The sequence below is a fragment of the Felis catus genome, chromosome A2 (assembly GCF_018350175.1).
Source record: "Felis catus isolate Fca126 chromosome A2, F.catus_Fca126_mat1.0, whole genome shotgun sequence".
NCBI classification, from domain to species: domain Eukaryota; kingdom Metazoa; phylum Chordata; class Mammalia; order Carnivora; family Felidae; genus Felis; species Felis catus.
The window spans coordinates 46,440,576-46,464,759 of NC_058369.1; the positions used below are offsets into that span (position 1 = coordinate 46,440,576).

Below are 24,184 nucleotides of genomic sequence, written 5' to 3' on the forward strand. Positions count from 1 at the left end.
ATTTACTGTCAGCCGGTTTTACGCACACGGCGCACCTTCGCTGACTTGCCGCCGCGCTGTGCATTGGATCTCAGAACTGGGATGCTGGTCGTGGGTACACACTTGGAGTCTCTCTTTCTGACAGATCCTGATTCGGCTCAGCAAACTCTGCGTGCAGGAGAGCGCCACCGTGAGGAAGAGCAAGAAGCAGCAGCAGCGCCTGCTCCGGAACATGGGCGCGCACGCAGTGGTGCTCGAGCTGCTGCAGATCCCCTACGAGAAGGTGAGTGAGTTCCCCTCCGGCGGCGGCAGCTGTTCCCAGGGCCGGGGCGGGTCCCCGCATTTTCCGAAACCCTCCACGTTGGGATAGTGTTGGTGGCCACATGGAGCTGACGTGGCGATGGTGAACATGAGGCACTTGTAGGCAACTTGCGCTAAACAGACAGGGTGTCATGAAATACAGCCACCTGTAACCTGCCTCCAGAATCCATTGCTTCTCCACTTGCTCCCACGCGGCACTAGATGCAAAGGTGGCATGGACGGATCTGTATATGCACATGGGCATGTGCTGTGTCCTGGGTCATCTGCAAATGCCTTTTGGGCAACGTAAGCCCTGCAAGTGACTGGATGCATGTGGGGACATGGGGCCTGCCCACTTGTGAGGTCCTCAGTAGTGTGCTGATTTCTGGTTAAATTATTTGGATCTTTCAGGATACTTGGCTCCAAGTCCTCTTTTCTGTTGTTAGAAGTTACACTCTCTGTCCCATTTTTGCATGCCAGCATTTGTCGTTGACCATGATAGGATTTAGGGAAGTAGGGTAACAGTGCTCTGTGCCGTGAAGCCTGACAGGGCACTTTCAAAAACCTCTATTCACTTCTAAAATCTAGCACAGTTATCATGTTGTTCCCACTTGACAGATGAGGAGACCGAGGCTTGGGGAACTCGAGAGTCCCAGGGAATGGATTTAGTCTCTTGAGTTCACCAGTGACTTCCAGAGAGACTTGGTGGTGAAGAGTTGGCTAAAGAAGGCTCACTGCTAGTGCTTGGAGGGTGCCAGGCACTGCATTGAGTCATATTCATTCTCCAGTTCATTTCATCCTTAAGACAGCGCTTGAGATTGGTCGTACTATCAGTAGCCCCATTTTATTATTTTATATTATGTTATTTTATGTTATTCCATGTTATTTTATGTTATTTTATGTTATTTAACTATTATTTACTTTTGAGATCGAGTGAGAGAGCACAAGCAAGGGAGAGGCAGAGAGAGAGGGAGACACAGAATCCAAAGTAGGCTCCAGGCTCTGGGCTTTCAGTACCGAGCCCAACACGGGGCTCAAACCCACAAACCGTGAGATCATGAGCTGAGCTGAAGTCGTACGTTTAAGTGACTGAGTCACCCAGGCGCCCTTACTATTAGCAGCCCCATTTTAGATAAGAAGACTGGCCAGAGGTTCAGTACCTTGCCTGTACGGCCCAGCAACACATGGCAGAGCCAGATCTGCTCACCCATGAGGCCCAGGCCCTGCTTGCTGTACCTTATCTTCCACGTACCTCACTTGGGCCTGCTGCCCTATGCTCCAGGACTTTCTCTGCAAAGGCCGCTGCCACAATCATGGGGCCCATGTGATTCAACCTGGTCAAGCCTTTCTGCAGCCACAGATAAAGTGTAAGCTTAATCCCTCTGATAGGTCAGGAACTTAACTGACTTGAATATAACTTCAATCTAAGTGTGCTTGTCATCCAAACTTGGCTGACATGTAACTAGAACCAGCAAGCTGAATAACCTTGCTACGTATACAGAATGTGAGAAGGTTGCTGGCTGTATCTTTGCCTTACAATTTCACCAGTTTCCTTAAAGAAAGACAGCTCTTCATAGAGTAGTGTGAAAGTAACAGGTAACGCGATTCAGCTGGAATTGGGGTAGACGTGTGTGTGTGTGTGTGTGTGTGTGTGTGTGTGTGTGTGTGTGTGTGAGAGAGAGAGAGAGAGAGAGAGACTGGTTTGATTTGGGATGGGTACGGATAGCACATTGTGGGAGAACAGTGGAAGAATTCCTACCATCAGATACTCTCTTGTTAGGTGGTATCTTTAGAGTTTACCTGCCTTGTAAAAATTTGTTTCACATGATGAAGCGTTTGATTTCAATGAGCCCCCGAAGATACTCCTTTGAGCCTAAGAAGTGAAAGAGTGCAGAACTGTTGGAGATTACTGCTGACAACGAGCAGGGTCTCTCTGTCTCAAGGCCACTGATTTCTTAGAGCTGGAGGATTTGCTACTTTCCCTGTTAGTAGGAGACAAATGTAATATCCAGTATGTTGTATGGGATTTGCTATTAATGTCCTTTTAAACTCTTCTGTTTTTGATTGTCAAGGCTGGTAGCTCAGATTCCTTCTGTCCGTTGTTCTGACAGATGCGTCCTTTCTTCCAGGGTTATTGTCTAGACCAGGGTGGGCAACCTGCAGACCTGAACCAAATCCAGTCTGCCATCTGTTGTTATACAGCGTAGTAGTTAAGAACGCATTCTTAAATCTTACATCTTTAGTAGTACCTGCCTAACATCCTTTCCTTTGCTTTTTGATCCACAAAGCCACAAAGTATCTGTCTGACCCTTGGTCTAGACCAGAACCAGTAGCTTACCTTTACTGAGTAATTATTATCTAAACCCTTGACTTGGATTTTCCCATTTAATCTTCACAGCAACTGTATGAAGTGTGCATTTTTCATATCTCACTTTTATAGATGAGGAGACAGAAGCCCTGAAGGGTTAAGTAACTTACCCAACGTCACACAGCTAGTGAGTGGTAGATCTGGATAAGAGCTAAGCAGTCTGGTTTCAGGGTCTACGTTGCTAACTGCTGTGCTGTCTGGCATTTGAAATGAGGTGGTGTATGTGAGAAGACATAGGGAGATTGTTGTGGGCTAAGTGAGTAGGAGGGACGATTCCATTTTTGGAATTCTTTCATTTTTACTATATTTAAACTTTTGCTTGTTTAGAATTGGGCAAAATGGTGATAGGTTTTATGCATTTGTCTTATCTTGGGGCATCTAACGCTCTCTAAAAATACTGAGTACAGTACATGATTTTACTATAGGAAATGAGAATCGCATGATCAGCTGTTGAAATGCCTTGGGGCAGGTATTATCCCCATTTTGCAGATGGGAAAATTAACTCTTAGGTTAGATGCTAAGACAGAGATGACAAGGAAAGGATTGTGGCAGGTATATTTGCCCACATTTAGAGTCCAAAAAGAGTCCCACTTTGTCACGTGATCCCTGCCAAAAATGAACGCATACATTTGTGAGGTGGATTAAAGAGAGTGAGCCCGAGACCTGGGCGGTGTGACCTCATCGCTAGCGATGCGGTCGGCCATGGCTCTGCTGTCACTCTGTTCTCAGAAGTGGGGCGTTCAGAAGTTCCAGGCATTGCCAGAAATGAAATTCCAGAGGCTTCCTCTCAGTTTCCACTCTGTATTGCATTTTTCCCGAATCAATTCTTTTTATATCTACCCAAAGCTAGTGGAAGAGAATATAGGAGAATTGAGTAAGTTACTGGTGTCTTTTCACCATCAGCGATGCGGCACCCCAGTGTCTTTACCCAACAGTCCCTCGGCAAGCACCTTGGCTGGAACCCACTTAGCAGGTGGTGAGCGTATCATAGAACGTGATCTCTTGGCCTAGAGATAAGTGCTGTCTCCTGCTGACCTTCTGTTGTCTACTGCATCGCCCGTTTTCAACTGATTTTTCATCTCCCTCCTACCACACAGGCTGAAGATACCAAGATGCAGGAGATAATGAGGCTGGCTCATGAATTTCTGCAGAATTTCTGTGCTGGCAACCAGCAGAATCAAGCATTGCTACACAAACACATAAACCTGTTTCTCAACCCAGGGGTAAGACTTGAGGCCTATCTGGAAATCTGTGAGGGGAGGAGGGTGCGAAGCACTAAGGAAAAACAGCTGGTTCTTTTGCTGTTGTGACCACGGGGACTTGTTACAAAGCAACATTTATTCCAAGGGGAATGTTGGGACCATCTCTCAGGAGGACATAAATATTCCCCTTATTTTGGGGGGAGAAAGGGAAAAGGAGGAGGAGGTGGTAGGACAAGGTAAGGTATATTTTTATTTTTTCTTAACGTTCTTCATTACATCAAATTTTAGCACTAGTGAGTTGCTAATTCTCACTCGCCAGCCACATCCTCCTGAGGTCTTGCATAAAGTTTTCTGTGTATGTAATACAATACATAATAATACGTTAGATACATATAAATACACAATATATTCATATAAAACATAATTGTTATATTTTAGTGTGTCACATATATTTTTGAAGTGTGTGGAGTGCATTTTTTTTAGAGATAAATGGTGGCATACCCTACTTGTAGCTTTTTTCTCTTAATACATTGTGGCTATCTTTGCAAGTCAGAGATAAATTTTTCTGATTTTTGATGAGAATTTTTGATGGTTATATGGCATTCCATAGTATGTCTGTAACTTTTTAAAACCCATTGCCATATTAATGGACATTTAGGCCAGCTCTAATTTTTGGCTTTGTATAATTCTACGAAGGACCTCCTTGTAAATACATGCACACTGACGTATTTGTTAGTACTGCTGGAGCTTTGGAGGACAGGACTACTAGAATTGTGATGTTAGGAAGAGAAAAGACAAAAGATACAAAGCTGAAAGCCCCCTACTTCATACCAGACATAAAACTTATCCCTCAATAACTCGGGGTAAAAACCACAGAAAATAAGCCTTCTAGAAGAGAACATGAAAATATTTTGATGACCTTGTGGAGAGCAAAGTTTTTTGTTTTTGTTTTTGTTTTTTAATTTAAGTTTTAAGTAATCTCTACACCTTACCTGGGGCTCGAACTCACAACCCTGAGATCGGTTCATACACTCCTTGAACTGAGCCAGCCAGATGCGCCCAGAGTTTTCTTACACAGTATAAAAATAGAATTAATTATAAAGGAAAACATAAAATAAAGACTTCTGTTCACCGGGTGAGCTCATTAAGATCATCCAGAGGCAAGCCAGAGAATGGGGGAGGACGTTTGCTTGCATATATGTTCAATTAAGAACTCATGTCCAGAATTTATAATAAACTTAAGAAAAGTCAATAAGGAAAAAGGCAACTCATTTTTTATATGGATAAAAAAAACTTTAAAATGAAATCATGTGTAGTAGAACATACCCAGATGGCCTGTCACTGGGACAAGGTGATCATCAGAGAAGTATAAATTAACTAAGATAGGCAAACAAAGTATGACTAAATTCAGAGACCAACAACACTGTAAATCAGCAAGGGTATGGAAAAGCTGTGGTGTAGAATGGAAATTGTTAATATCTTTTGAAAGCTGTTGAGAAGTACTTTTTAAATTTTTTTTTTTTTTTTTTTTTTTTACTGTTCATTCACTTTTGAGAGACACCAAAGTGAGTGGGGGAGGGGCTGAGAGGGAGACACAGAATCCAAAGCAGGCTCTAGGCTCTGAGCTATCGGTCAGCAAAGAACCCATTGTGGGGCTCAAACTCATTAACGGTGAGATCATGACCTGAGCCAAAGTCTGACACTTAACCAACTGAGCCATCCAGGTGCCCCTGTTGAGAAGTACTTTTAAAGCCAAACATTTATATTCTGCAACCCAGTAATTCCACTCTTGGATATAAAGCCAACAGGCACACACATTAAAATTTACCAGAAGACATGTTCGAGAATGCCCAGAGCAGCCCTATTGTGCGAAGAGTAGTGCCACTAAAACCTGCCGTTAAACTGGATACGCCCCTAATGCCCATCAGCAATAGAAGAGATCAGCACACTGTGGTTTATTCATGTCATGGAATATACATAGCAGTATATTCTATGTACTGATACATGCAACAACATGTTGACAGCACCGCAAGTGTACTATTAAACAAAAGAAAGCAGGCGGAAGACAGTACAGGAAGCTCAAAAACAGGCAAAACTAATCTGTGGTTGCAGAAATCAAAATAGGAGTTAAATTGGGTGGTAAGACATTTTGTTTCTTGATCTGGGTGCTGGGGTTCCCACCATAGTTCATTGAGGTGAATACTAGTTGTTTCCCTTTCTATATGCTTATTACACATGATTGAAAAGGTTTATGAAAAAAGGCCGTACAGAAGTGAGAAAGGAGAGCCGTCTCTGCACTGGTTTAAAGGCTTCTTTGTGTGTTTTGGTAGACTCTTTGTCACTTTTTTCTCTGATGTCCCTGTGCTCCTGCTCTGACTCTTCTGTCAGATCCTGGAGGCGGTAACCATGCAGCACATCTTCATGAACAACTTCCAGCTCTGCAGTGAGATCAATGAAAGGGTCGTCCAGCACTTTGTTCACTGCATCGAGACTCACGGTCGGAACGTCCAGTACATCAAGTTCTTGCAGACGATTGTCAAGGCGGAAGGGAAATTCATTAAAAAGTGCCAAGACATGGTTATGGCTGAGGTAACAACTGCTTATTTCTATATCCCTACCTTTGGTGTTCCACACAAATTTTTAAATTACTACTCTCTGTATGAACTAGCACCCTCTCCTGGACCCACATGAAGGGACAAAACATAATTGTGGTTTGTTTGTGTGAGAGAGTGTGTTTGTGAGCATAAATCAGATACACACGTAGGCAAGAGTCTTATCCGGTTTTTCATAGCAGTGAATCTGTTTATTTTGAGGAGTTTGGGATCAGATTTTTTTGAGAGGGGGAAAATAAAACCAGGAGTAACAAACCAAAAATACGATGAATAGCGATTAAATGTGGATAGAAACCAGTGAGCCAGAACAGCCTATGTTCCTGTGAATAAGTTGTCTTTAATTATTCACTTCATTAGCTAGAAAAATTGTTACTTGATGATTCTTGAGAAGAAGCTAGACCGTGGGATTGGGACAAAGTCCTGCTTGGTTCTCTGTGGGAAGTCAATGCCCCATGAATGCTGTCTGACCAAAAAAGCCCTCTGCCACCACTTTCAGATACACTCCATTTCATCTTTTACCTGTTTAAAAAATGAAAACTTAAGTAAATCCACCTACCATTTGGATTTAAAATGTCATCTAATAAAGAACATACGATACCAGTGGAAGGTAGTGTCGCATAATTAAAAGAACGGACTTACCTAGGATATGAATGAAGGCTGTACTGCTTTACTGGCTATGTGACATGTCAACTTCCCCAACCCTCAGCATGCATTTTTGTGACAGAAGGTGTAGCTGTATTCACCTGAGGAACTGATATGTGAACTCATTGAGGTAATGATGACAAAAATAGCTAACATTTCTTGGAAACCTGCCATACCCTAGTCAGGGCTCTAAGCAATTTACATATAATCATTTATTTAATCTACATGACAGCACCATGAGCTCATTATCTTCTTTGTCCTCAGTTTTATGGACAAAACTGAGGCACAATGAAGTTAGGTGATCCATGTGAAGTATTTATCACAATACTTGGCACTTACTTAGAGCCTATGAAGGTTAGATGTTATTGTGTAAATAATATTGACTATATTTATTTTGGCTTTTGTACCAGCCCTTTTTGGATCTTCTGTATTTCATGCAGTGCTGAAATTGATTTATTCTTAAGTAGATTTATGAGAAGCCACATTCAGTCCTGGGGACAAGTTATAAGTAGGAAAGCCTTGATTTTTTGATGAGTGTTGAAAGTTAGGTGTATCTTTTTTTTTTTTTTAAACGTTTATTTATTTTTGAGACAGAGAGAGAGCATGAATGGGGAAGGGGCAGAGAGAGAGGGAGACACAGAATCAGAGGCAGGCTCCAGGCTCTGAGCCATCAGCCCAGAGCTGGACAGGGGGCTCGAACTCACAGACCGTGAGATCGTGACCTGAGCCGAAGTCGGATGCTTAACTGACTGAGCCACCCAGGCGCCCCAAAAGTTAGGTGTATCTTAATGAGAACTGGATAATTTGTGAAGAGAGAAGGCACTGCATGAGAGAGTTGTAAGAGGGATACTGCTTTTCAGGCATAAAAAGATGGAAACGTTTTTTGAAATGTTTGTTTATTTGGGGGTGGGTGGCAGAAGGGGAGAGAGAGAATCTGTACCATCAGCACAGAGCCTGACACCGGGATCGATGTCACAAACCAAGAGATCATGTCCTGAGCCAAAACTAAGAGTCAGGTGGACACTCAACCAACCGAGTCACCCAAGCGCCCCTGTAAATATTTTTAAGTAGAAAAATCATAGCCTAATTATTAGGTTTGGAATTAAAAGTGCAAGCTTACAGTCTGCATTTCCACTTGATACATGAATGTTGGTATGCAGACCTTGTCTTCCCCCAATGGCTTTAGGACCACTGTCCTATACCTGTATCTGTCCATCGAAATGCTGCTGCTGAAGATTTTCAGTTGTTCATTAATATAAATGAAGTTTAGACGAGTTTGGTAAAACAGGTGAGACTGGTTTTAGAAAGCAAATGCCGACAGAACATCTCTTTTTCCCTCTTCCCTCATTTTTTAAATGTCCCCACCTCTGCAAGCTCATACTATAAGCAAGCCCCATTCTTTCTGCAGCTGGTTAATTCGGGAGAGGACGTCCTCGTGTTCTACAATGACAGAGCCTCTTTCCAGACCCTAATCCAGATGATGAGGTCAGAGCGGGACCGGATGGATGAGAACAGCCCTCTCATGTACCACATCCACCTGGTTGAGCTCTTGGCCGTATGCACTGAGGGCAAGAACGTCTATACAGAGATAAAGTGCAACTCTCTGCTCCCACTGGATGACATTGTCCGTGTAGTGACCCATGAGGATTGCATCCCCGAGGTGAGCAAGCTCTTCTCATGTCCCTGCACGTGGCATGTGGACTTGCAGCCAGCTCCGATGTGGCCTCACAGTACGATAAGATCTGCAGCTCATTTTGTAGTGAGGAAACAACATTTTCTCAAATGCCAGTTTAGTGTATGAAGAACATTGGGGACATTTTAGTCCTTCTTGATGTCTCCTCGAGAAGAGTGGGAATCTGCTTCTGTGCTTCCGCTCTTGAAAACTAATCATTTAGCCTGTTGAGCGAAGAGTATTTGCTTGGAATGAATGTCTGAAAAATGAGATGGAGTGGTTTGAGATATGGTTCATGTGCACATAAGACCTATTCTGCAAGTAGATTCTTTAATGAAAATGTGTATTGCAAAAATGAATAAATGACAATTATAAAACATTTAGGAACTACAGGTAACCAATAGGAAAATTAAAATAATCTATAATTCTACCACCCATAATAAATACCTGTTAAAAATACATACATACATACATACATACATACATACATACATACATACATACATACCTACCTGTTAGGTTTTGGAAATGATTCAAGTTTTCTGTTTCGTTGTTGATAAGTGTTGGCTAGTAACAACAATGACAGCAAAAATAGTGCATCATACAGTTTATATTTTGCCTTTGTATGTTTAAAATACATGCTATTAATTTATATCTTAAACTAAATACACATATATTTATAGCAGATACAGTGTGTATTTTGTCTTTGTTTAAAATATATGCTGGTAACTTAATCTTAAACTGAATATACTTTTATAGTATATGTAGTATATATCAAATAGATGTTTTTAGATGAATTTTTGAAAAGTTAATACATTATGAAAAGTTCAAATAGAAGAGACTATAAAGGAGTAAACTATGACATATCTCCTAATCTGTCCCTTCCCACCCCACAGAAAATTATTATGGTCTTGTACATCCTTCTAGAGTTCTGTATATAAACAAATGAAATAAATATTCTTCATTGCCTCCCCCGTTTTTTTTTTCCTAAACACAAAAGATGACATTCTGTATACACTGTTGTTCTTTTTCATATCTGTCCATAAAGAGATTCCACATTCTTTTTTTTTTTTTACAGTTACATAAAAATTTTATCATATGGATGTACTATAATTGTCTTGCATGTCTGTTTAACCAGCTTATGCTAATAAAATGAGATAATTAATAACTGATGACTATAATAAAGGAGAAAAAAATAAGATCACATTTTTCTCACAGCCTTGTCCACACAGCATTTTATCAGACTTTTGGACTCATTTATTTGACAGATGTGGAAATGGTGTTTTGACATAGTTTTAATTTGCATTTCTCTTTTTCTATGTATACGAAATTGGTTTTTCAGAAACATCTATTTCTGTCTTCAGGTTAAAATTGCCTACATTAACTTCCTTAATCACTGCTACGTGGATACTGAGGTGGAAATGAAGGAGATTTATACCAGCAATCACATGTGGAAGTTGTTTGAGAATTTCCTTGTAGACATCTGCAGGGTAAGGCTTTCTGGAACTGAGGGGCAGAGCGGAAATGTTTGTGTATGTGCGTGCGTCTGGACATCCTTATGCAGGCATGAGGAAAATATTCACGTCATTTCAGCTTGCTCATGTGACACGGGGAGGCAGATGTGGCTCTACACTTGCACACGCCTCATTTCTTAATGCCTTTTACCTCTTGCTGAGAACAGATTTTATTCATCACATGTCAGAAAGGTGGGTTATTGCTTTTCATTTCATCCTTTATGGACTGATTTGTGAATAATAATCCGAGACATACTAAAATCACATTTGAAAGCTTTCTTTTCCTTGACGATATCTCTCCTTAAAGGACACCTTCCTGAACTTGAGCATTTATCTCCTTCAGTCTGGTGTCAAGGATTCTGCAAAGCACTTCCCTTTGGATCTGCTTTCCTGACCTAGCAGTTGGATGGGCTTCATATTCTGGATTTGGTTTTGCTCTGAGCTTAATACTGTTTCTAATGCTGCAAGACCACTACCTAACAAGGCACACCATGGATTCACGATGAGTTTTGTGGTGGTGGGTTTGGGGGATGGTGGATGGTAACCAAGTTCTTGAAAGAATGATTGTAAGATGATTTTCGGAATCTTCATGTTAATAAGAAAGGTGCTTTGGAGAGTCTTACACTGTGATACTCTTTGCTTGATGGTACAAATTACAGTGTAAAACACCCTGCAAGAACTTGTTTTCTTTCTAATCAAGGTCTGTGTTTAATAATACTCACATGTTGGTATCACAGACAAATGTATACATATCTATTTTTTTTAATCTCAATTTCCTCCTAGTCTTTTAATCCCATAAATCTGGTTTTGGAGATTAGAATGGAAGGCCTGCTCTGTTTTTTGTGGGGTTTTTTTTGTTTGTTTGTTTTTTAATCAGGGCTGAACAAAGTTTTCTGTAAAGGACCAGATATTAATATGTTCAGGTTTGCGGTCCATCTGGTCTCTGCCACAACTACTCGAGTCTGCCCTGGTAGTTTGAAAACAGCCATGACAATAGGTAAATAGGTGGGCATGGCTGTGTTCCAATAAAACTTTATTTATAAAAGCAGCCACCAGCCCGTAACTGTGCTGACCTCTACATTACATTATTCAGAAATGTAAAATCAGTTACTAATTTCATTCTCTGAATGTGTCTAAACTGATCAGTATTAAGCTGACAATATGGCAGTTAGTTAATAAAACATGATTTTTTTTTGCCCTTCATAAATTTTTATTGTAAGCAACATTACATCTCAAATTACAGCACTAATGAATTTGGTAGTAAAACTTGATTTTTAAAAGTGTATTTTCTAAATCTTTTCCTCTAAATGCCTAATCTTATTTTAAGTAGCAAAATTAAGTATAATGCCACTAAAACCTAAAGTCTCTCACCCCAAGACCTATGGAATCAATGATTTTGACTCAAAACTTTACTATTTTCAGCAGTATTGCATATCAGTAACTTTTTTTTTTAATTGAAGTATAGTTGACACACAATGTTATATTAGCTTTACTGTACATCCTAGTAATTTGACAACTTTATATGTTATGCTACAGTAGCATTTTTATTGAATAGAAGAGTGTTGTAGCGTTGGAGAATGTTACACACAGTGGACCTGATATATTTGATTCTCTTGATCATATATGTTAGGAAACATCGCGTAGAACAGATGAATGGCTTAACAAGGAGCGCAGTTCACTTTTAGGGGAAAATACAGACAACTGTAGTTACTATGCCTCTTGTTGCCTTTTAAGGTATTAGATTTGCCACACATGGCTAGGAATTTGGAAGCAAAAGCCCTGTAGGTCCCATACCGACTTTAAAAAAATTTTTTTAATGTTTATTTTTTTGAGAGAGCGTGAGTGGGGGAGGGGAAGAGAGAGAGGGAGACACAGAATCTGAAGCAGGTTCCAAGCTCTGAGCTTTCAGCACAGAGCTGACAAGGGATTCGAACCCACAAACCATGAGACCATGCATGACCTAAGCTGAAGTCAGCTGCTTAACTGACTGAGCCACTCACGCACCCTGGTCCCTTATCAATTTTGTTTTATGAGTCTATACTGGGATACACAAGTTGATCGGTTTCTCTGGCTGCATGATTTATTGTTGTTATTTCAAGCCTTTATTTTCGTTTGTTGGATTAGCAGGAGTGGTTACAGATTTCTTAGTTCTACAGCTGATCTACAGGTTTGGTGTGTTGTCTAAAGCGTCCACTTGCCTTGCAGGCCTGTAACAACACAAGTGACAGGAAGCATGCAGACTCAATTTTGGAAAAGTACGTTACTGAAATCGTCATGAGTATCGTTACTACCTTCTTCAGTTCTCCCTTCTCAGACCAGAGTACTACCCTGCAGGTAAGAAACACAAGCGGTGCAGGGCCTTCCCGACAGAGCTTCAGCAGTTGCTGTTGGTGCTGATATGGCAGTGAGCAGCCGTACACGAGCCTTCATGGATACAAGATCCTTTGCTTTCTCAGGATGCCCTTGGATAAATAAGCACCTGAAGATGTTTTTCTTCACCAGATGGTTCTATTGATTGTTGATCTTTTTTCCTTACAATACCTGTTCTTCCCCCCTTCAATCTTGTTGATTCCTCCCTTCCAATTTTAGGAGAAGCAGCTTTCAGATAGGTGCTAGCAGTTTATTAAGGCTTTTTAAAAACATGTTTGGAAACCTCCATTTTAACTCCTGAAGTGTGTGCCTTAAGCTCATCCCAAGTGCTGCATGGCAAGAGTGAGAAGTCTTTTAGCCATGACAGCAGGGCTGGTGTATTGTACAGCAACATGGGCATGTGAACTCCTTTGTGCACGGTGCTCCTGGGGTGTGCAGTGCAGCAGCCCTGCATGCTGGTTCTCACTGTACAGTTTCAAAGTTTTGAATCCATGGATCTGAAAGAGAATTTCATTCTTCGACTTGAAAAAATCACTCCTCTTTTTATAACTTAGGTCTGGGTCAACTGCTGTGGGAGTCTTACAGCAGGTGCGTTGGTACAGCCTACAAGATGAAAGTTGGCCTTGGTCTCCAGTGATCAGAAGAGAAATAGTAACCATGCTTGTCATAGAAAGAGGTAGAGGCTGTCCTGGGGTTGATGGATGGCCCAGAGTTATTGGATTATAGACAGATAATCCTAATGCAGGTAAATTTTCCAAGCGAAAGGTGATTCATGGTAGTATCATACTCATTAGTATATTTATCACATCCTGCTCTATTTCATTAACATGCAGAGAGTTCATATAAGCTCAGTATAGTCTGTGAGGTAGATGATATTGCCATCTTTGTAGCTCCATAAACTGAGGCTCAGAAAGTTTAATTACCATGCTGAGTCATGGTCACAGCCATTAAGTGGCATAACCATGATTTCAACCTACTTTTCTCTGATTCTGAAACTTGTGGAGTTTTTAGTGAGTTACATTTGCTGGGAACTATTGGTAACCTTCTGTTTGGTTAGAAATAACTACAAAAGCTAGCAATTAAGCTAAAGTATTGCAAAGTTTGAATGCTATCTTTCAAATGTCTGTATATATTCTTGAGTAATTGGGGAGCAGAAACTGGTTGGATCCCAAGCGCATGAGTTACCAGAGGCCAGAATGTGTTCTTTACCAAGTGCTATTATGCTGAGAGCCAGCCAGGAAAGCTGCCATGGTTGCTAAGATTGGACTTGCTGCTTTTGCAATTTAAAGTGACAATGCTCACAGCAATGCCCATTCTCCTATGGATCGTGAAATAGTATTGCAAAACCAAAATGTCAAAGTAAGTCAATCAAATTAATTGGAAAACTATTAAACAGGAATGTGAGTTTTGGTTTCCCATTTTGGTCACTCCTCTCTCTTCTTATTGCCTTACTCTGAAACCAATTTTTGGACCAGCTAATAAGCCAGAATGGTCAGAGACATGAATCTTCAGTATAAATGTTGTAAGTCCCAGCAAGACTCAGGTTGTCCATATATACTTAGAATACAAAATCCAAAGTGGATTTTAGTTTTTTTTTTTTTTTTAAGGCTTTCTAGAGCATGTATTTTCCAAGGAATACTATTTTTGGAGTTCTCATGGCCTATCTTGTTTTGTTTATATGCTGAACAGTATATGCGTCATTTCCCAGCTAGATTTTTACCTCCTTCCTGGCTGCCTTCCTTGTTTGTTTAGTTTTTTCCTTCTTTTCTTTCAACCCAAGCATATGAGGAAGGAAAATGGTGAGCTTGGGTTTGGCTGTGTCACATTTATTTTATTATTTATTTACTTATTGCCAGTGGAATGTCCAGGAGGCAGCTGGGACTATGGGATCTAGGGAGGAAGGATAGAATTTTGGAGGCTTCAGAGCAGGATAAAGCTGGTTTCAAATTCGCACTCTTTGCCTTATCAGCTCTGTGAACTTGGCTTGGTCACAGAACCTCTTTTCTTATATTTGAAACAGGGCTGTAATGTCAATCCTGTAGGCTATCGTGAGCAAGAGAGAAAATATTTGCGAAACATCTAGCATAATGCCTGGCACAGAGTAGCTGCTTAGTAAATATGATCCTGTACTTTTTCTGCTACACCATAAGCTACAGTAAGAAGGGCATAGCTATGCCTTATGTGCATAGTTACTTCTGATACTGCTCTGTCCCTTGTAGCTTTTTGTACTTGGGACCTGGTAGGTGCTGATTCACTGAGTAAGTAAATGAGTCCATGAGACTCAGGAGAGTGGAGTGGTAGAATCCGGATATAAACAGTTGGTAGTTGAAGTCATGGCCAGGAAAATGAAGCATTTTACTAGAACAGACTGGTCAGAGCACGTGTAATTAAAGATAGCATCTAAAAGAGGCCAGAGGAAGGTCTTCACTTGATCACGCAGGCAGTGTGGGATTCAGGAACAAGCAGGGCTTCAGGATAAGAGAAGGGAGGATTTTACGAAGAGGGTGATGGGCAGCCGTGTTCTTTAGTCCAAGAGTTTGAGTGAGTTGATGGCACCAGATTGCCCATTGGAGTGGGTCATTAGAAAGCAGCTACACTGGCTAACGTATTCCTCTTTTGTTTATCCAGAGGTGAGACGGGAACAGAGCAAATGCCCAATAAATACTGATTAAATTGAATTGAGTCAAAGGATACTTCTTTCTTTGAGTTTGGGTGTTGGGTTCCCATCCCAACTCTAACACATATTCCCAGTGGGGTGGGTGATAATACCACTGCTTACTTCCTATGGTCATGGTAAGGGTTCCATGAGATATGCAGAAAGCACTCAGCACTTGGCGTGTGGGAAGTGTTCTCCATAAATGGCTTCTCTCATTGGGAACATTGTGCTCAGGAGCTAAATATCAGGGTTTTGCAGCCAATTTCTCAGGCTCTTTATGATCTTGTCCTCTCTTAGTAACGCAGTTTACTGTCCTGGGTAGCTGGGAGGTGTAGAACAGAAAGTACTTCCTGAAGAAAGCAGTAAGATTCTGCTTTGCAGGTGAACTTCGTGGAAAGAGTACAAATTGTCAGCATCAGAGAGCCCTGAGGTTGACTGACTGCTCTGGCACCACTTGTTAGTTCTTTTGGATACTTTCTTTTAACTTTTATGGGCCTCCATTTCTTATTTGTGGCATTAAGGCAGTTCATGTGCTATAGGATTGTTAGTTGAGGCCCCCAATGAGCTTTTCACCTGATATGTGACACTTAATAAGTATGTTATCCAAACATTGTTCGTAGAAGACGTTCTGAATTCTTATTAACCTGTTGTGTTGTCTTGTAATAGACTTGATTTTCTCCCTAGCACCATGTTTGTTTGGTTTTTTTTCCTTCTATCTCAGAAACTTCTCTACAGTGTTTCACTACTTTTTTTCTTTGCTATATTAGCTCCTGCTGTTTTTTGGAGGGGCTGTGCAAGTCCTCTTCCTACAAACTAAAGTCCAAAGCTACCTGGGTCCAGGTAGCTATGGATAGAGACCAAAATTATAACTTTGAAATGCATTCAGAAATCACCATCAAACTGATAAAGTAAATGTTTGAGTTCTTTTATTTTAAAAAGAGCAAAATTTATGCTGTCATAGAATAAATCCTATCATGTAGTTAACTTCCCAGGACTCATCTCTAGTAAATGAATATTTATAAAGTATAATATCAGAATTCTACTCTGTTTATATCATGGGAGACAGTGCTAGAAATAAGTATGCATTCTTGGTGAGATTCACTTAATAGTTTGTTTTTGCTAATCAAAAACAGAGGTTCTACATATAGTATACAATGTCTGGAAAGAACTTTGGGTTATTCTGCCTCAATCCACTCATTTTATGTATTGGATGAAGTTATAGCTCAGATGTAAGCTCATTTGCCTTAAGTCAAATAGCCAGTTGGTAACTGGACAGGAATACAAGTTTTCAGACATTGATTCCACGGTTGATTCTTATGGTCAGACTTGAATGGTGTCAAGTTTGTACGTGGCCTTAAAATGCTTCAGATTTTTTTCCTCCTTTGATGAGGCACCTGCTAGAATCCTGCTCATAACTAGTCACCCCTTCCCACTCTTGCAAAGGGTCCGTTACCATTAATTCACAGTTCATTACAATGTCTGTTTCTGATCTGCGTGTCAGTGATCTACAGAAAAGTCATATTGCCTGTCTCTTGGCCTCTCTTCCTTGCAGACTCGCCAGCCTGTCTTTGTGCAACTGCTACAAGGTGTGTTCAGGGTTTACCACTGCAACTGGTTAATGCCGAGCCAAAAAGCCTCTGTGGAGAGCTGTATTCGGGTGCTCTCTGATGTAGGTAAGCTATCAGTGCAGTTGGGAGTAACATGATGACAATGAATTACCTCACAGCAGTAAAGGCCACTCAGTTTTATTGAGCACTTGTTATAGCTCTTCTAGAGTTCCACACGCAGGAAGTTGGCAGAGGTAGAATAGGAATGGAGGTCTTCATGATAGCTAACCCTTGCCTTCTTTCATCTACCAAGCTGGCATCTCCCAAAGCGAAGAGCCAGTAAGTCCCAAAGAGAGAGAGGCTTTGAAAAATACAGGTGCATGGCTAAATGTTAGGCATCTCTTGGCAGGTCCCAGTGCACACACACTTATCAAGGCCCTGGGAAGTCTCTCTCAAGAAACTAATTTGTTTACTCCAGTAAGTGTATTCAACCACATGGGAACTTTTTTTCTTGCTAAGTGCACATCCAATCCCAGGGGGACACCCTTTCTCAGAAAAGGTACACTGCTCCCTATTGCCTATCAATTGTCACCTCTCTGGTAGCTCTGAAAATGACTGCTCCCTTCACCCTGACTTTATCAGACTCTGTTACTCGGCCCTACTCCCCTTCATAAATGGGAAGCAAGGGGCTCTCTTCCTGCATAAATTTAAGAAGAGGTATCTCTTTACGTTCCTGCAGACAGGCAGCACAGAGGCAAGTCGGGTTCTTGGATTATCAAGTAGCTGTCCACCAAATATAAATTGTGTTGATTAGGGTTTCTTGCCTGATTTCAGTCATCCCATCCTGATTTCCTTGATTCTCATATGGTAGGTAATGGTGTCTTTTTACTGTTTATGTGGTACTATCTCACAATAAGAGATGAAGCTTTTGCAAGAGTGTACATTATAGGTTCATGATGTGATATCTTAGATCCAGGGCTCTGAGACTGTATCCCCGAAACCCTGTTCTCTACCCACATAGGATTGTGCATCATGAAGCTCTTTGTTGAAATTTGGGCAGGTTGCTGAGTTGGCTAGCTCAGCACTCATTAGGGAGATGAAATGCTTCAATAGTCTTGGCAGTGATGCGAAAAGACAAAGGGAGTTGATGTCTGCAAAATGGCAGGGCATGAAAGCAGCACAGCACACTCAGCCCAGGAACTCAGACTTCTGTCCCTTGTGGAATACCTTCTCCTGACTGAAATCACACCCAAAATTCACTGTTTTCATTGTTCATCTTCTAAAGGGTATCTAAGGCACATAGTTTCTAGCTGAGTGTATGCTGTGCATCCTGCTTTTTGATATTTAGTCATATTTCCCCCCCATATTTCTTACTTGCTGTATTAAACTGTTCGAAATTTGTTGATTGGCCGATGTTTTCTTGCCCCACATTGTGTTTTGTTTTCTTTTGTTTTTACTGGACTTAAACCTTTGCTTCTCAGATTTCTTCTTCCAGGGTGCTGGAGTTGTTTTTAGAATTAGATATAGGTAATATAACACCTTCTTTGCTTCTGGTCTTATGAAGCATTGAAGACATGAAATAGTTGTCTTGTTTTTTGGAGGTTGTTGGATTTTCCATATTGAAAAAAAGGATTGTTAGTTATGTTCCTTTGTAAAAAGTTTAACTAAAGTTTTTATTTTGGAATAATTTTAGATTTATAGGAAGTTGCCAAGATAACACACACAGTTCCCCATGTACCTCTCACCCAGTTTCCCCCACTGTCAACATCTTACATCACCCGGGTATATTTTTCCAAACTATGAAACTGATGTTGGCCCATAGCTATGAACTACACTCCAGATTTGGAACCACTTTTTCCATTAATGTCCTTAATCTGTTCCAGGTTTCAATCTAGGCTACCATGTTGCATTTAGTTGTGGTGCCTCCCCAGTCCCTTCTGGTCTGCGACAGTTTCTCAGACTTTCCTTGTTTTTTTTAATGACATTAATAATCTTGAAGAGTGCTGGTCAGGTGTTCTGTAGAGTATTCCCCCTTGTGGACTTGACTGTCATCTGTCTCATGATTAGACTGGAGGATTTTTAAGAGGAAAAGAGAACAGCCTAAATAGAAAGGATAGCTTATGTTATTATAAATGTTATCTTTTGTTTTATGTTTGGCTTAAATTGGCATTTTGTAGATTGTTGTATAGAACACCACTGAGAGAGAATTTTTGGGAAAATAATTTCTTGGAAAAATGAATTCCCTGTTGTGATAATTCTTAAAATATGTGAACAACATGAGAGACCTTAAGATGCCATTCATTGAGGAAACCCATTGAGGTCTAACTTTGACCTGCCTGCCTAAACTTTGACCTAAAACATTTCAACATACTTCAGAGCTACTGCCCCCCCCCCCCCGAATTCATATTGAGAAGCCCTGACCTAACGATGTCAAAGTTCATTTGAGTTCCTCAGTGTTGACACAAGCATGCAAGTGACCTATTACAGGCATGGATGAATCTGCCTAAGGGTTGATGGGGGGAATTAAGTCTGTCTTTAAGGCATCTCCCATGCAAGTTGGAGGCTCATGAGTCCTGTTTCTTCTGTGTAGCCAAGAGCCGGGCCATCGCTATTCCTGTGGACCTGGACAGCCAAGTCAACAACCTCTTCCTGAAGTCTCACAACATTGTGCAGAAAACTGCCATGAACTGGCGACTGACCGCCCGCAATGCGGCTCGCAGAGACTCTGTTCTGGCGGCTTCCAGAGACTACCGGAATATCATTGAGAGATTGCAGGTAAGGTCAGGCCCAGAGAGGAGTGAACCTGAACCTGGCCTGAGGTGGTTCCCACAAAGCAGCGCTTCCATGAGCCAGAGGAAATCCAAGATGGGCCAGAAAGAGATGTCAGCATGTGAATGGCTAGTCAAGCACAGTAATGTGTGTAGGACCAAGAGTGCAAAGCTGCTTGGGAAGAGAAAGGCTTCTGGCAAAGTCATGGTCTTTAAAGGTTTTCAACAGATTTCTTTCTTTGCTTTTTTTTTTTTTTTTTTAAGTTTATTTGAGAGAACACAAGTGGGATAGGGGCAGAGACAGAGGAGAGAAAGAATCCCAAGCAGGCTCTGCACTTTTAGCGCAGAGCCTGATGTGGGTTTGAACCCACGGAACCAAGAAATCATGACCTGACCTGAATCCAAGAGACGCTTAACCAACTGAGCCACCCAGGTGGCCCTGTATTGACAGATTTCTTCATGAAGAATGGGGACTGCTCTTTTTAGGAAGGAATAATTAAGTATTACAAAAGGATGCTTAGAATAAGGGCATAAGTGCTCCATTTTTTTTTTTAATCACTCTGGGATATTTAGCCTCTGGAATCAGCAGGTAAACAAGTATTATAACGTCCAAGAGAAGAGTTTTCTCTCAGAATGAGTCAAAAGAAAATAAAACCATTACTAAATTGTATCTGTATTTTACTTTTTTCTTGGACGTATGAAGAGATCTATCCCTTTGTCAAGTGGAGAGTAGTGAATATTAGGTGCATGTGAAACACTTAAACTTCCATCATAACATTAACATCTTTACACAAGCACCTCAAGTGATTCTCTCACAGGTAGTGCATGGGCTATAGTTGGAGAGTCTCAGCCGTTTCAAATGAGCCTGCTGGAGTGGTTAAAAGCATGAACTCAGGCCAGTGCCTCAGGTCAAATCCTGACTCCACTGCTTATAAATAGTGTATCTTTGGGAAGGTTACCCCACTTCTCTATGCCTCAGTTTCCTCATTTGTAAAATAGCATAATAATAACACCTACCTCAGGGTTAATGTGAGGATTGCGAGCATTGATTACATGTTCCGGTTATCTGTGCCTGCCTAATGAATAACACCAATTTTTTCATTCTCTTAGTCTGTTTAGAGGTTGGCTGGGCTCGATAAGGTGTCTGTTGCTCAGGGTTTTGAATGCAGTAATGGTCAGATGGCAGCTGTGGTTGGACTCATCTTGAACTCTTGCACATGTTTGGCAGTAGATGTTGGGACCCCAGCTGGAGTTGTCAACTGAAATACCCACCTGTAGTCTCCCCATGTGGTCTGACCTTTCTCACAACATGGCGGCTGGATTCCAAGATCAGCATCTCTAGAGAGAGACAAATGAAGGCTGTATTGCCTTTATGACATGGTTTCAGGAATCACATAGCATCACGTCTGTCAATTTCTGTTGGTCAAGGCAGTCACAAGTGTCTATTTGAGGTTCAAGGGAAGGGGATATAGACCAGCATTTGATGGGAAGAATGTCAGTGACACGGTGTAAGAAGAACATGTAAGATAAAATATATTGCACTGGCCATCTTTGGAAAATTGCGTACACATAAACCACATAGAACAGAGCCTGGCACGTAGTGAACACTTGATCAATGGCAGTGCTATTATGATTATTACTGTTACTGTCACTTCTGTGATGACTGTAATAATGACGATTAGATAAAACATGAATCTCTGTGAGGTTTATGTAACCTGCCTAAAGATTCATTCATCAGCCCCACTCATGCTAGGCACTGGGATACAATGGTGAGCAAAACCACAAATGATCTTTGCCTTTATAGATTCTCAAGTTTTGGAAGGGAGGTACGTGAGTCAGCTAATCATACAGGTGAAAGTAAAATGGCAGGAGAGACCATGTTGCAGAGAAGTGAGTAGTGCTGCAGAAGGATAATAAGGAACCTAATCGTGTCCACAGCTGGGATGGTGATCCAGGAAGGCATTGCTGGAGGAGTGACATTTGAACCGAGATCAGAGGAATGTGTGACTTGCTTGAAGAAAGAAATAGGAGGGAGGGAAACAGCATGTGAAAAGAACATTATACGGGACAAAAGTGTGGTGCACTCAGAGACCAAAGGAAGGTTAGTGTGGCTGGAGCCCATGAAGCTGGGGGAAAAGGAAGCATTTCTTAGGTCAAGGAAAGAATTTTAGCCGCACCGTGACAGACCCAGTTCTTAAAGATAATTTGGTTCCAAATAGAGTGTTTCCTGACTCCACTATGTTTTTAAAGGGGAAGGGTATTATAGATTCAGAATTGTTTGAGTGCATAGTACTTTTTTGTCTGTTCAAACTAAATAAATTATCTACGGCCAAGCCAGTTTTTTTGTGCTCTTCTTGAATTTATTATACATATTCTTGAGAAGTAAAATAAAATCTGTATGCCCTTGTAATGCTTGGCTAGTGGCTGAAAGGGTCCTCATTATCTAATGATTTATCTAATGAATCCCTGATAGTTACAAGATTGCCTAGGACAGCCAAAGTTATAATGTAAGAACATTCACCTGTGGACTGCTTATATAATTAATCCCTATTGAGACATCCCCCTCACTTAACACCAGCATCTTTCCCTGCCCATTGCTTTGCCATCCTTGTCTGTTGGTCTCTTCTCGATTGCTCACTGTTAAACATTTGACAATACAATGCAAATCAATTGCAATGTAAAGTTCAAACCTTGCAAAAGATGCAGGATTTTATGAATATAATGTTGAGAAGCTACTTGAATCCCCTGAAAATGCTATAGACAAAGATTTGCCAGAGTTAGGACCAGTGACTACTCTCTATTTGAAGAGAACTTTGGGAAGCTTTCAAACTGTTGGGGAAGCTAGGAGAGTTTTGCAAAAACGACCCTCTTTTTGTCTATGCTGTGAATGTCCATATGAATTAAGGAGTGTTGCAGTATACTCTTAATTTTTTCTGGGGAAATTGCCTCCCCCAAGAAGTAATTTGATTCATGCATTCTGTCTGCATCCTAAATATTATTGAGTGATTACAAATTTTGTTAAATATAAAATAAATAATATAAACCTGTTTTAGTTTTTGGGTAAAAGATAAATCAATTCTTTATGACCATTGCCTATGAAATTTACATCTCCAGTTGAGTGGAATGCATTTTAAGTGCCCTTTCCCATGCAAATCTCTTTGGTTAACTAGGCCCTCCTAATACTGTCCAACATGATGTGTTAAGCACCTGCCTTAGCCAGCTTCTAGTTAAGTTCTGAGTTACTGAGCCATCCAGATGACTTTAGCATCTTTTGAAGATAATTTCTCATCTGTTTTCTGCCATTTGCCTTTATATGGTGTTTGTTGTGTTGGTTTTGCTGCTCTTTCAACTTCTCTCTGTTTTCCTCTCCTACAGCTATGTGTTTTGCATTTGAAGACCATCATGCTATCAGGGTACATGTATTTAGCATGTTGATACAGCATGTTCATTCATTTGTGTTCTCATTTTTGTATGACTTTTTATTATATGAATAATTCATGCTCATTGGAAATAATTTGACAATACTTACAAGTACTCATATGTGGGAGAAAATCAGAATCACCTGCAATCCCACCACCCAGAGAAAACTAGGAGTGATGTTTTGATGATATTTGGTATATGTCCTTTGATGTTGATATTTTCTATACAAAATCAGATCATATAGTCCATCCTATTGTTTAACCATTTTTTTACACTCATTGTAGACATTTTTCCATGTGGTTGAATGTACTTTTGTGCATTATATTTTAAAATATGTGGAATGATCCCTTGAGTAGCTTAAAGATCATCTAAAAAGAAGGGCTGGTGGGGCTATTCTTCCCTTGTTTTCTGCATCAGGGGTTAATGCTTCGGATACCTCTGGGGCAGCGTTTAATAATTTGAGATAAATACCAGACGTTACTAAAGGTACTCTAACCTAGCCTGGCTTGTGGTCATTTTTGAGGTCAGATATGAATGTTCTCACGCTCCTGTAGTCAGCCTGGCCTGAGCTGCTCACCAAAGCTGTCCATCTGTTCCAGGACATTGTCTCAGCCCTGGAGGACCGTCTGAGGCCCCTAGTCCAGGCAGAGTTATCTGTGCTCGTGGATGTGCTCCACCGACCTGAGCTACTTTTCCCAGAGAACACAGATGCCAGAAGAAAGTGCGAAAGCGGTGGCTTCATTTGCAAGTAAGCAGCCTCGTGCTCTGGGGTGGTCCGGGGCAGAGCACTGCTGAGCAGATGAAGCACTTGCTCGTGAAGAAGCAGACGCTCGCCTTTTCACTTTGATCAATATAAGGTCATGTGTTAGAGTCCTGTGCTGACCTTTCCAAAGTAAGTTTGTAGGTTTGGGTGTTCTTCCCGACACTTGTTTTGGTGAGTTTCTCCTTTTCCCTGCATACCCCATCATTTGTCTTCCACTCCACAAGAACTGACAGAGCGCCCACCATGGGCTGCAGTACAGATGCAGAAAAGTCGTGAGCCTGCTGCCCTCAAAAAGCTCAGATCTCCCAGGACCCCACAGTCTTTACCTAACACCTTTGTAGTTGCTTAGGTTTTGCATTGGTGCATTACCT

The 24,184-nt window shown here is 41.0% G+C and overlaps 1 protein-coding gene across 7 annotated transcripts in view; it reads left to right on the forward strand.

Moving 5' to 3' along the window:
- The window catches only part of ITPR1 (inositol 1,4,5-trisphosphate receptor type 1), a 326,193-nt gene that overhangs the window by 175,213 nt on the left and 126,796 nt on the right, over nt 1-24,184 (forward strand). For all 7 annotated transcript variants that reach the window (XM_045051892.1, XM_023249983.2, XM_011280170.3 and 4 more), the window contains 9 exons: nt 125-262; nt 3,745-3,870; nt 6,238-6,438; nt 8,512-8,763; nt 10,140-10,265; nt 12,495-12,623; nt 16,868-16,988; nt 19,453-19,637; nt 23,650-23,798. In XM_045051892.1, coding sequence (XP_044907827.1) covers nt 125-262; nt 3,745-3,870; nt 6,238-6,438; nt 8,512-8,763; nt 10,140-10,265; nt 12,495-12,623; nt 16,868-16,988; nt 19,453-19,637; nt 23,650-23,798 — 1,427 coding nt within the window. The remainder of the gene's footprint in view (nt 1-124; nt 263-3,744; nt 3,871-6,237; nt 6,439-8,511; nt 8,764-10,139; nt 10,266-12,494; nt 12,624-16,867; nt 16,989-19,452; nt 19,638-23,649; nt 23,799-24,184) is intronic.